At 44.0% G+C, this 11,399-nt stretch overlaps 1 protein-coding gene across 1 annotated transcript; it reads left to right on the top strand.

Moving 5' to 3' along the window:
• Positions 1–3,312: 3,312 nt before the first annotated feature.
• On the top strand, positions 3,313–7,568 carry actb2 (actin, beta 2). Its single transcript, XM_043685931.2, has 6 exons — positions 3,313–3,449; positions 5,083–5,218; positions 5,313–5,552; positions 6,072–6,510; positions 6,622–6,803; positions 6,947–7,568. Exons 2-6 carry the CDS (start codon positions 5,096–5,098, stop codon positions 7,088–7,090), a joined length of 1,128 nt encoding a protein of 375 aa, XP_043541866.1. The 5' UTR covers positions 3,313–3,449; positions 5,083–5,095; the 3' UTR covers positions 7,091–7,568.
• Positions 7,569–11,399: the final 3,831 nt, after the last annotated feature.

Raw genomic sequence — 11,399 nt, 5'->3', positions numbered from 1 at the left:
TTATAAATCTTTCCCCTCTCACCCTAAACCTATGCCCTCCAGTTCTGGACTCCCCGACCCCAGGGAAAAGATCTTGTCTATTTACCCTATCCATGCCCCTCATGATTTAAAAAACCTCTATGAGGTCACCCCTCAACCTCCAACACTCCAGGGGAAACAGCCCCAACCTGTTCAGCCTCTCCCTATAGCTCAAATCTTCCAACCCTGGCAACATCCTTCTAAATCTTTTCTGAACTCTTTCAGGTTTCACAACATTCTTCTAATAGGAGGGAGACCAGAACTGCACACAATATTCCAAAAGTTGCCTAACCAATGTCCTGTACTGCTGCAGCATGACCTCCCAACTCCTATTGCTCTGAGCAATAAAGGAAAGCATACCAAATGCCTTCTTCACTATCCTATCTACCTGCAACTCCACTTTCAAGGAACTAATAACCTGCACTCCAAGGTTTCTTTGTCAGCAACACTCCCCAGTACCTTACCATTAAGTGTATAAGTCCTGCCTTGATTTGCCTTTCCAAAATGCAGCACCTCATATTTATCTAACTTAAACTCCATCTGCCCATTGGAGAGATCAAGATCACGTTGTACTCTGAGGTAATTTTCTTCTCTGTACACTACACCTCCAATTCTGGTGTCTTCTGCAAACTTACTCATTGATGATCAACTGGATTATAACATAGAACAACAATACTTTATGATGGGTCTTAAATCTCATAGGCATAGAAGAGAGTTTGTAGATGTGATGATGGGTCATAAACAAGTGACGTTAACCGTACCTTGCCCTCTCCACCAATGCTGCCTGATTTGCTTTTTATGGCCATGCAGTGCAAAACTAAGCTGTAATTTGCAACTGTCTTTATGATCATTGTTGCAATACTATTTAACTTTACGCATTTTATGTACCAAAGTACGTGAAATTAACAATACATTTACATGTACTGTTGGAGAAAGTAAGGACTGGAGATGCTGGAGATCAGAGTCGAGTGTGGTGCTGGAAAAGCACAGCCATTCAGGCAACAACAATGAAGAGCTTATGCTTGAAACGTTGACCCTCCTGCTCCTCTGATGTTGCCTGACTGGCTATGCTTTTCCAGCACCACATTCTTATATGTACTGTTCCCTATTTTCTTTCCCATTCTCCATTCATGGCATGATATTAACTTTGCAGAAGTGCCACTGTTGGAATATTGTGTGCAATTCTATTCTCCTTCCTATCGGAAACATGTTGTGAAACTTGAAAAGGCTCAGAAAAGATTTACAAGGATGGAGGATTTGAGTAGGAGAGGTTGAATAGGCTAGGGCAGTTTTCCCTGGAGCGTCGGAGGCTGAGGTTTACAAACTAATGAGGGGCATGGATAGGATAAACAGACAAAGTCTTTTCCCTGGGGTGGGGGAGTCCAGAACTAAAGGGCGTAGGTTTAGGGTGAGAGGGGAAAGATATAAAAGAAACCTAAGGGGCAACATTTTCACTCAGAGGATGGTACGCGTATGGAATGAGCTGCCAGAGGATGTGGAGGCTAGTACAATTGCAACTTTTAAAAGGCATCTGGATGTTTATGAGAATAGGAAGGGTTTGGAGGGATATGGGCCAGGTGGTGGCAAGAGGGACAAGATTGGGTTGGGATATCTGGTCAGCATTTATGAGTTGGACCGTAGGGTCTGTTTCCGTGCTGTACATCTCTATGACTCTAAGTGGGCTTTCCAGTCACAGGAGAAAGTGAGGACTGCAGATGCTGGAGATCAGAGCTGAAAATGTGTTGCTGGAAAAGCACAGTAGGTCAGGCAGCATCCAAGGAACAGGAGAAACACTTTCCCAGTCACAGGTCAACATACTTGCTCAAGAATATGGCTGGAGTGAGAAGAGAATACGGTCCATTTCACAACCACTTATTCATATCTCTGAAAATCACTGGTATTCATTCACTGGTGAAAGCAAAGTCATTACAGACATTTAAGCGACTGCTGGACATGCACATGGATAGCAGTGAATTGAGGGGTGTGTAGGTTAAATTATTTCATTTTACATTAGGATGAATGCTCAGAACAACATCATGGGCCAAAGGGCCTGTTCTGTGTTGCACTTTTGTATGTATTATATGTATGTATATATACGTTCCCTCAGTGACAAATTTATGGAATTTGGAAGCTGGAAGTTAGTCAAAACAAAGGAATTTGAGCTTGAGTTATAGGCTGGAATCGTGAAATATAATTATTCAATTGGTCAGTTGAATGCCCAGTGTTTGCCAATTTGTATGATGGCATGTGTTAACAATTGAAGGGTGCATAAATGTCAGCATTGACGGCTGGCCCAGCTACTCTTAAAGCTGAGGCTACTAAAAGCTAGTTGTGAATCTTGTTCTAACTATTTAAACTGTATTCCAGTTGAAAATTCTCAATTTGCATTTACGCCTGATAGATGGCAGACTGTACAGTGTAACTGAGGACAAAAAAAAATGTGATTACGTGCTTTCCACTAACATTTTATCTAATTACCTTTACTAACCTCCCTAAGTTTCTGCTTTGCAACAAGGCGAGAGTTCACAGGAATTGTCACTGTCCTGAAGCGCAGAAAATCGACGTGGCCTTAGTATTATTCATAAAAGACCACAAGATATATAATGCTCAAGGTAGATAATTGATGAATGTTAACAAATGACACTAACTGCACGCTATTGCAAAGTCAGTGATGTTCGTAGTGTATTTTAGTAAGCATTACCGGATCCTCATTTCAGTGAAGTCATGTTTTACAGTAAACCAGAGTCGGAATGAACAGTTCCACAAGTGGGCTGTAAATGACCTGCGGCGACACCAGTGTGGTAAAACAGCACCACGCAAGACTATCTGGCCCGCAATAGCCCAGAAAGAACAAACACTAGCAGCATCCGTCCCGTTCTCATTGTTTCTTTTCGGATAGTCGCCTACCGCCCTTTCGAGAAGGGGAGGTTGTGGGGGAAAGAGTCATTCTGTCGCCACCTGATTGTGGTGTATATGTTGTTAATGCCACAGGCACAAAAGATTGTCTTTTTTTGGGGGGGTGGGGGGGGGGGCATGGAAGAAAAAAAAATCGGTCATTTCCAATTGAAGAGCGAGGGGAGAAGTGGATTGGGATTTGGGGGGGAAGAGAAGAGACAGAGTGAGTGGCTCAGGCATTGCAGGTTTCGCCTTGGGATGGGGGATGGGGGATGGGTGAAGGGAGGAAACCGGGGAAGGAGGGGATGGGGGGGGGGAGTTCGGTGGTGATGGCGGGAGGGGGGGGATGGGGGTGACGCTGAGCCAATAGAAGCCGTGATGCTGCAAACGTTCCCTTTTATGGTTACAGAAGGGTGTGGGCGGGGCCGACACGCGGTATATAACGGCGAAGCCGCGCCGGCTCGAGCCACTTTGAACGCCCAACGGCTGAGATCGAGACCAGACTTGCATCCACAAGGCGAGGGGGAAAACTAACGGTAAGACAAACTTTAAACAAAAAGCCATCAAACATTTTTTCCCCGCCCATACACCTCAAAACAAAAAAAAATCTACTTTAGCTCGAGTCTAAATATAAGGCTACGAATAACTAAAATCGAATAGGCTCGTTGCGCGACGGGACTTAACATAGTGCCGACAGGTCTAACCGTAATCGGTGTTGACTAACTTATAATGAACGAATGCCGGTTTTGGTGTTTTCTGGGGCTTATTTTTACATTCTGGCTGAAACATGTAGACTAGGATTCTATTTCTATTTTGGCGGCGTGCGCAAAGATATATATATATAGCATCTTTAACACCACTTGAGGCGACTGGGAGAAACATGAGACGCGGGAAACGTGGTGATGGGTGAAGTGTTTGGCTCGGCTAGTTTGTGCCTATAACGGTTCTGAAACTTAGCCCGAGGGGATGGTGAAGTTAACGGGTCTGTTGTGTGTGTGTGTGTGTGTGTGTGTGGGGAAGGCGGAGCCGCTATTCGTGTGGCGGTGGCGGCGAGGGCAAGCTGCTGCTTGCTGGAGTTGGGAGGAGGGCGCTGATGGATCTTTCCAGAAGGAAGGAAGATGGCGGGGGAGGGGAAATCTCAGGAACGGAGTCGCGTTCCCCCCCCCCCCACCCGCCCCCATTCCCCTCTTCATGGCAGGGTGTGGTGCGGATACTCTAGCCTGATACCCGACTGAGACTGGGGGGAGTCGGTGTGTGGGCGGGCGACCGCCGTTCGGCTCTCCTCGTTTGTTCTCGGTGCTGCTGGCAGACAGTCCGGGGGTTGGGGGGGGCAACCCGGCTCTCTCTCAATGCTCGGGGGGGGGGGGGCAGGGAGAATGAACCGCTTCTCTTTCTTCCCTCCTCTTCCCCCCCCCCCCCCATAGTGGAAGGGATGGTACTGGAAGATAGGGCGTGGTTGAATAGCCTTCGCCTCCCCACTCGGTACTATCGAAGGGGCAGCGGCGGGCTTCGGGTGTTGCCATCGGAGCGGTGCTTGTGCCACCGGCTCCTCCCCCCTCCCCCTCCCACCCACGCGGCCGCTGCCGCGCATGCGCCCCGCTCCGAGCTAACGGTCCCGGCAGCCTCTGCGGGAGAGCGAGACCTTGAGATGTCGCTTCCTCCCTTTTGTCTCCTCTAAGCCGAAACTGTGTGGCAGTGCCCTTTCCTTCCGGGGGCTGGGGGAAGATATGACAGCGGGATGGGTGTGACCTCTTTGTGTACCTTTGTCCCCTGTGGAAGTTGGTCATTTCAATTCTGCGGTGGCTGGTTCCCGTGGTTCTTGCCTCAAGCTGGCTGCGAGCCAAGTGCCTTGTCCCTCCCCCTCTGCCTGCTGTACAAGCCATTGCCTTTTAAGGGCAATGCGAGTTTCTTTGTTTGTGGCTCTCGCAGCAGCCAGCGCCCTCTGGTGTTAATTGGGGGGCGAGCACGCCAGAGGGAACATGTGCTCATGAAGTAGCTTGATCAGCGCAAGTACACGAAACACCAAGGCATTCTATTCTCTAGAGGCTTACAGCGCGAGTGTCAACTTTGCGCGATGACGAATACCCGTGATGCGTTATTAAAGATTAAATTTCGTGAATTTCAGTATCCAGCCGAATATTCCTTTTACCTGCCCTTGTAATTTTTTAGGTAATCAGTAGCCATGGATGATGAAATTGCAGCTCTTGTTGTTGACAATGGATCTGGTATGTGCAAGGCTGGTTTTGCTGGTGATGATGCCCCTCGTGCTGTGTTCCCATCTATTGTTGGTCGCCCAAGACACCAGGTACAGAAGAACTTCATTTTACATGCTTAGGAGTTAGTTTACTTCTGATTTTTGCTGATAGATGCCCTCTTTTTAAATATGCTGTGCTTTTCAGGGTGTAATGGTTGGAATGGGACAAAAGGACAGTTATGTTGGTGATGAAGCCCAGAGCAAAAGAGGTATCCTGACCCTGAAGTACCCCATTGAACATGGTATTGTCACCAACTGGGATGACATGGAGAAGATCTGGCATCATACTTTCTACAATGAGCTCCGTGTTGCTCCTGAAGAACACCCAGTCCTACTCACAGAAGCCCCCCTGAATCCCAAAGCCAACAGAGAAAAGATGACACAGGTACTAAGCGGAGTTATGACCACAGCAAATTGCCTTGCTACCTTCAACCCTTTCTATCTGAACTATCTTCCTTCATTCTTTCCTATCCTCATTCACAGGGATTCTTTCAAAGATGAAATTCTTTCCTGGGAATTACAAGGTTTAATTTGCTTTTCTTTATTTTGAATTCCATTAACTTGTGCATGTTGTGTGTTTCTAATCTTGGAGTTTTTTCCACTTTGCATTAATTGATGTAAGATATTTTTGGATAACGTGAGGGAGCTAAAACTTCAAATTTTGGCTGAGTTTACAAGCTTTTTGTTTGATATCTGAATAAGTGATCAGGTGTGGTCTTGTATCTTTGCATTTGAAACATGGTTTTGACAGAACACCTTGCATGCGTGCTGCTGACTTGCCACTTAAATTCACAAGTTGTAGCATGTAATACTTTGGCAGGTGTTTGTACTGACATTTCAGTCTTAGTTGAAAATTCGATTTTATGGGCTTTTATAACACATTTATTTGCTTAATCTTTTACAGATTATGTTTGAGACCTTCAATACCCCTGCCATGTATGTTGCCATCCAGGCTGTGCTGTCCCTCTATGCCTCTGGTAGAACCACTGGTATCGTGATGGACTCTGGTGATGGTGTCACCCACACTGTGCCCATCTACGAAGGTTACGCCCTGCCCCATGCTATTCTACGTCTGGATTTGGCTGGTCGTGATCTGACAGACTACCTCATGAAGATCCTGACAGAAAGAGGCTACTCTTTCACCACCACAGCTGAGAGAGAAATTGTCCGTGACATCAAGGAGAAGCTCTGCTATGTTGCACTGGACTTTGAACAGGAAATGGCCACTGCTGCTTCTTCCTCCTCTCTGGAGAAGAGCTATGAACTGCCTGATGGGCAGGTAATTACAATTGGTAATGAACGATTTAGATGCCCTGAGGCCCTCTTCCAACCATCTTTCTTGGGTAAGTAAATTGTTGTTTTACCTTAAGATAAATGTTGCTACTGGTTGCCATTAGTCATGGTATGGAAATGAAATACTGGAAATTTAGTGGAGTAAAATTGTCTTCCTGCAGGTATGGAATCCTGTGGTATCCATGAGACCACTTACAACTCCATCATGAAGTGTGATGTAGATATCAGGAAGGATCTCTATGCCAACACTGTCTTGTCTGGTGGCACTACTATGTATCCTGGTATTGCAGACCGTATGCAGAAGGAGATCACAGCTCTAGCTCCAAGCACCATGAAAATAAAGGTAACTTGAAAATTTTGAACTGCCTCACTAAGTAGCCTGATGGGGTTAGTAACAAGAAATCTTAAGTTTTAGTTTAAGATCATGCCTCAAATCACTTTTACACCTTAGCATATGGACCACTAATTTCTTTCATCTTGTCACAGATTATTGCCCCACCTGAGCGTAAATACTCAGTCTGGATTGGAGGTTCCATCCTGGCTTCCTTGTCCACCTTCCAGCAGATGTGGATTAGCAAACAAGAATATGATGAATCTGGACCATCCATTGTCCACCGCAAATGCTTCTAAGCAGACTGTAACTCATGATTGCGCGAGATGAATTGGCATGGCTTTAGTGCTTGTCTCAGGAATAAAAACTGGAACAGTGAAGGTGTTGGTGGTATTTTTGGCAACAAGCATCCCAGAAGTTCTGCAATGCGTTCAAGGACTGAATTGTACATTTAGTCATTCCAAAATATTGATGTAAAGGATTGCATTGTCTAAGGTTATTAAAGCCTCTGTGAAGGCTGCCCAAAAAGTGGGAGCGAATACTTAACCTTGTGTAGTATTGCTTATATGTAAATTATGTAACCGAAAAATGTCCTGTTTTGTACTTTCCGCCTTAAATTTTCGGTCCTTTTTGATTTTGGTATGCAAAAAAGCTTTACCTTTATACAAACACAAGTGAGGTTTACATCCCCTGGGCACGAAATGGACAGTTAAACTTGGGTGATGCCAGTTTGTTGGACCTACACTGACTAATAAAGTGCACATGTTTAAATGGAAAGTTTGAAGTTGCTGATCCTTTTTAAGTAAAAGTAAGATTATAAGGTGGTACTAATGTATTCCTTTCATGCTAGGCAGTTTTAAAAAACTAAATATCAATGCAGTCTTTTGTCTGCAAGTTCTGGCCTAAGATAAGTTGGATTTACCCAGTTCTTGAACTATACTAAACTTTCTGACCATTGGTTCCATCAAGATGTGAGAAGGACTTGGATCAAAGTTGATTAGGTTTCTAATGTTTTTGCTCAGTGATAACTTACATTAGTCCAGCACTGTTTGCTTCTCTAAAAATCCAATTTGGTAATAGTTATAAACTACCTCTGGCTTTGGTTAAATTTCTTTAAATTTTAAATCAGTGAAATTTTGTGCCAAGCTACACAAGGTAGCCTTAAGATTTCCTGGCAATCCTATTCAGAGGGGGTTTAGTTTGGTTGCTTTTCTGTTTCATGCACTCTGGGATTTTTAAACAGTTTAATGGAATAAGCTTGTTTGTCCCTAATTGCTTTGACTAGGACAGCTCCAATGATCTATTGAGATTTGGCAGCCATTTTTTGAATGTAACTTTAACTTTTAAAAAGGATTTGTCCAGTATCTGAAAATTTAAATTTCTAATGTCTCAATATTGCAGGTGTATGTAATGCCTGCAGTTAACCTAATTTGACAGGAAATGCAGTAATTACCTTGGACACAAAGGTCTCTCAAATAGCAATAGGATAACCTGATAATCCAGCAGGCAAGTGTTGACAGGATACAAGCCAAAGACTTAATAGTATTCAGGGCTCTTCATATTGTCTCACTTGTAGGAATGAAGTTTTGAAGATGTTACCTGGTGAGAACTGCTAGCAAAATAGCTGATTTGGGAAGAATGAATTCCATCAACTAGTTAGTGAACAGACATTAAATGTTAAATCAAATAGTTGTCATATTGTAACAGACATGAAAAGGTGAAATAATGCTGTCACTTGTTACTGCATTAACATTTTATAGTATATTATCAATGTGGGAAGACCTAACATCTCTGGAGCAGGTGGACCTTGAACTTGGTAGGCATGCTGTTACTGTGTTACGGTATCTCCATGTAGCAAAATTTTCTAATCACTTCAGAAATGTTATTGCATACCTTTAGAGCAACTGACTTGAATGTAGGCCCTCTACAGAGGAGGGAAGCTACCACCGAAGATAGCAATTTGAGAAAGGGTTAATGTCAAAAGCATTAAAGTTAATAAATTTCACTATTAAACAGAATAGCTAGACAGGAAGAGGGATAGAGACAGCAATCTTCTAGATTGTGTGCAAAGTTAAATTTCAACACTAGGTTATGGTGCTTCCAAATAGACCTGTTGGTGTATAACCTGGTGTTGTGATTTTTAACTTTGTGCACCCCAATTCAACATCATCTCCAAATCATTAAAGTGTACAGTTAGATATAAGCAACACTTCAAATCCTAATCATCAAAATATAATGTGCTGTAAATATAAAGTAAAATATGTGCCTCAACAATATATTAGATCTGGTTGATATTCACATGAATTCCATTCCTTGAAATAGTCTCCAGGTTTGTTGAATCATCCATTGACTTGCTGAATTCTAAAAGTTTTCTGTTCTGTCAAATTTTTGGAATATAATAGGCAATTTATTTATGCCATCACCTATATCTTAGGCTTATAAATTGCACACTGCATTTCTTAATGTCATGAAGCACATTGCTGAAAAGCCTGTTTGGCAGTAAATCTGATCTGAGTAAGTCCTTTTTTTGCATTTGGTGGCAGGTTATTTCTATGGTTACATAAACCCCATTTAAATAAAAACCTGGGTTTCCACTATTAGCTCTACTACTTGTCTGATCAGCTATAGAGTGATGTGGCTTAATACACACACAAGGTTGAGAAAGGGCCATCTACTTGATAGCAGTATATTGAAGTTCAAAAAATTAAATATCATCTCAAAGAACTGACTGAGGACCAGTCATATTTCAGTGATTGGTTCACACATGGATGACTGCAGTTTTGCTTCTCTACAAAAGATTTTGCCTTTTGCCACTTACAAAAACAGTGGATTTTCTCCAAAAGCCCATTCAAACATAATTTTTAATTAGTGAGCTTTAGCTGTAATTGAATATACTAATTGCATGTAAAGACAAAAGTGCAAAGTTTTGTCTGTACACAATCTTTCCATTAGGAGTTCCTAGATATTGAAACATTTTTTTAAAGAGTAGATTCTCTACAGTGTGGAAACAGGCCCTTCAGCCCACCAAGTTTACACCAACCCTCCGAAGAGTAACACAGCCTGACCCATTTCCCTCTGACTAATGCACCTAACACTGGGCAATTTAACATGGTCAATTCACCTAAACTACACATCTTTGGACTGTGGGAGGAAACCCACACACACACAGTCACCCAAGGCTAGAATTGAACCTGGGACTCTGGTGCTGTGAGGCAGCAGCGCTAGCCACCGTGCCACCTCTCTAGGTCAGATATGGTTGAGGGCCCTGACAACTATGGTGGATGGGGAATCATGGTTATGGAAGAAGCAAGCCATTATCAGCAGTGCTGTTTTGGAAGGTGGTATCAACTGAACAATGTGGGCAAAGGAACTGGGAGAATGGGATGGAGTCCTTGCCAGATGTAGGGTGTGAAGGGCTGTAGTGAAGGTAGCTACGGGAGTCGGTGGATGGTAGTGGACAGTTTATTACCTGAAATGGAGAGAGAGTGGTCAAGGAAAAAAGGAAATGTTGGAAATGGACAATATGAAAGTTATAGAGGGGTGGAAATCAAAGGCAAAATGAACAAATTTTACATGGTCGTGGCGGGAGCCTGAAGTGACACCAAAGCATTCATCGATGTACTGAGAAATGTGTTGTGGGAGTGGTCCAGTATAGGGCTGGAACAAGGATTGTTCCACATACCCCATGAAGAGGCAGACATAACTGGGACCCATGCGGGTGCCCAGAGCCACTCCTTTGACTTGGCAGAAGTGAGATGAATTAATGGAGAAATTGTTCAGTGAGAACAAGTTCAGCCAGATGGAGGAGAGTGGTGGTGGATGAGAGTGTTCAGGCTTCTGGTCAAGAAAGAAACCAAGAGCTCTCAGACCATCATAGTGGGGAATGGAGGTTCAGAGGGATTGGACATCCATGGTGAACAGGAAGCAGTTAGGGCCAGGGAACTGTACATCAGAGGACTCGCGGATGTAGGTGGGCTGGATCTGAACAAGTGGAGAGAGGATGGAGTCAAGGTAGGAGGAAATTAGTTGGTGGGGCAGGAATAGTCTGATTCAATGGGCCTACCTGGACAGTCTGGTTTGTGGATTTTGGGAAGAAGGTAGAAACAGGCTGTCGGGGTTGGGAAACTACGAGTTGGAGGCATTGTGTAGAAGATCTCTGAAGGTAACTAGGTTAGTGACAGTCCAGGCAACAACAGGTTAATGTTCAGATGTGGGGACATAGTCCGGGGGCAGTAGGAAGAAGTGTCCGAGAGTTGGCATTGAACCTCCGCAAGGTGAAGATCAGTGTGCCAGTCTATAACGACACCACCTTTGTCAATGGGTTGGATAACAAAGTTAGGGTTGGACCTAAGAGAGCGAACTGCAACAATTTCAGATGGGGACAAGTTAGAGTGAGTGAAAGGAGCAGAGAAATTGAGACAGCTGATGTCACGTGATCGAGGGTAAGTAAGAGGCCAGAGGAAGGATTCCAATTGGAGGGTGAATACTGGCGGCAGGTGAAGAGAGTTTGTGGAATGGGGTGGGGGGAGTCCTATCCAAAGAAGTGAGCACGGAGATGGAGGCAGGGGAAAATCAGTTCAAAATCATGGCAAGCCTGAAATTCATTAA

This window comes from Chiloscyllium plagiosum, unplaced genomic scaffold (assembly GCF_037043375.1).
Source record: "Chiloscyllium plagiosum isolate Xiang-an unplaced genomic scaffold, Cpla_swu_hap1 HiC_scaffold_20, whole genome shotgun sequence".
Classification (NCBI taxonomy): domain Eukaryota; kingdom Metazoa; phylum Chordata; class Chondrichthyes; order Orectolobiformes; family Hemiscylliidae; genus Chiloscyllium; species Chiloscyllium plagiosum.
Note: the sequence above shows the minus strand (reverse complement) of the source record. Positions and strands in the feature narration are given on the sequence as shown.

Coding starts and splice junctions, on each gene's coding strand:
- actb2 (XM_043685931.2), top strand. CDS start 5,096: ATGGATGATGAAATTGCAGCTCTTGTTGTTGACAATGGATCTGGTATG. Junction 6,511..6,621: donor CTTCCAACCATCTTTCTTGG/GTAAGTAAATTG, acceptor GTCTTCCTGCAG/GTATGGAATCCTGTGGTATC. Junction 6,804..6,946: donor CAAGCACCATGAAAATAAAG/GTAACTTGAAAA, acceptor ATCTTGTCACAG/ATTATTGCCCCACCTGAGCG.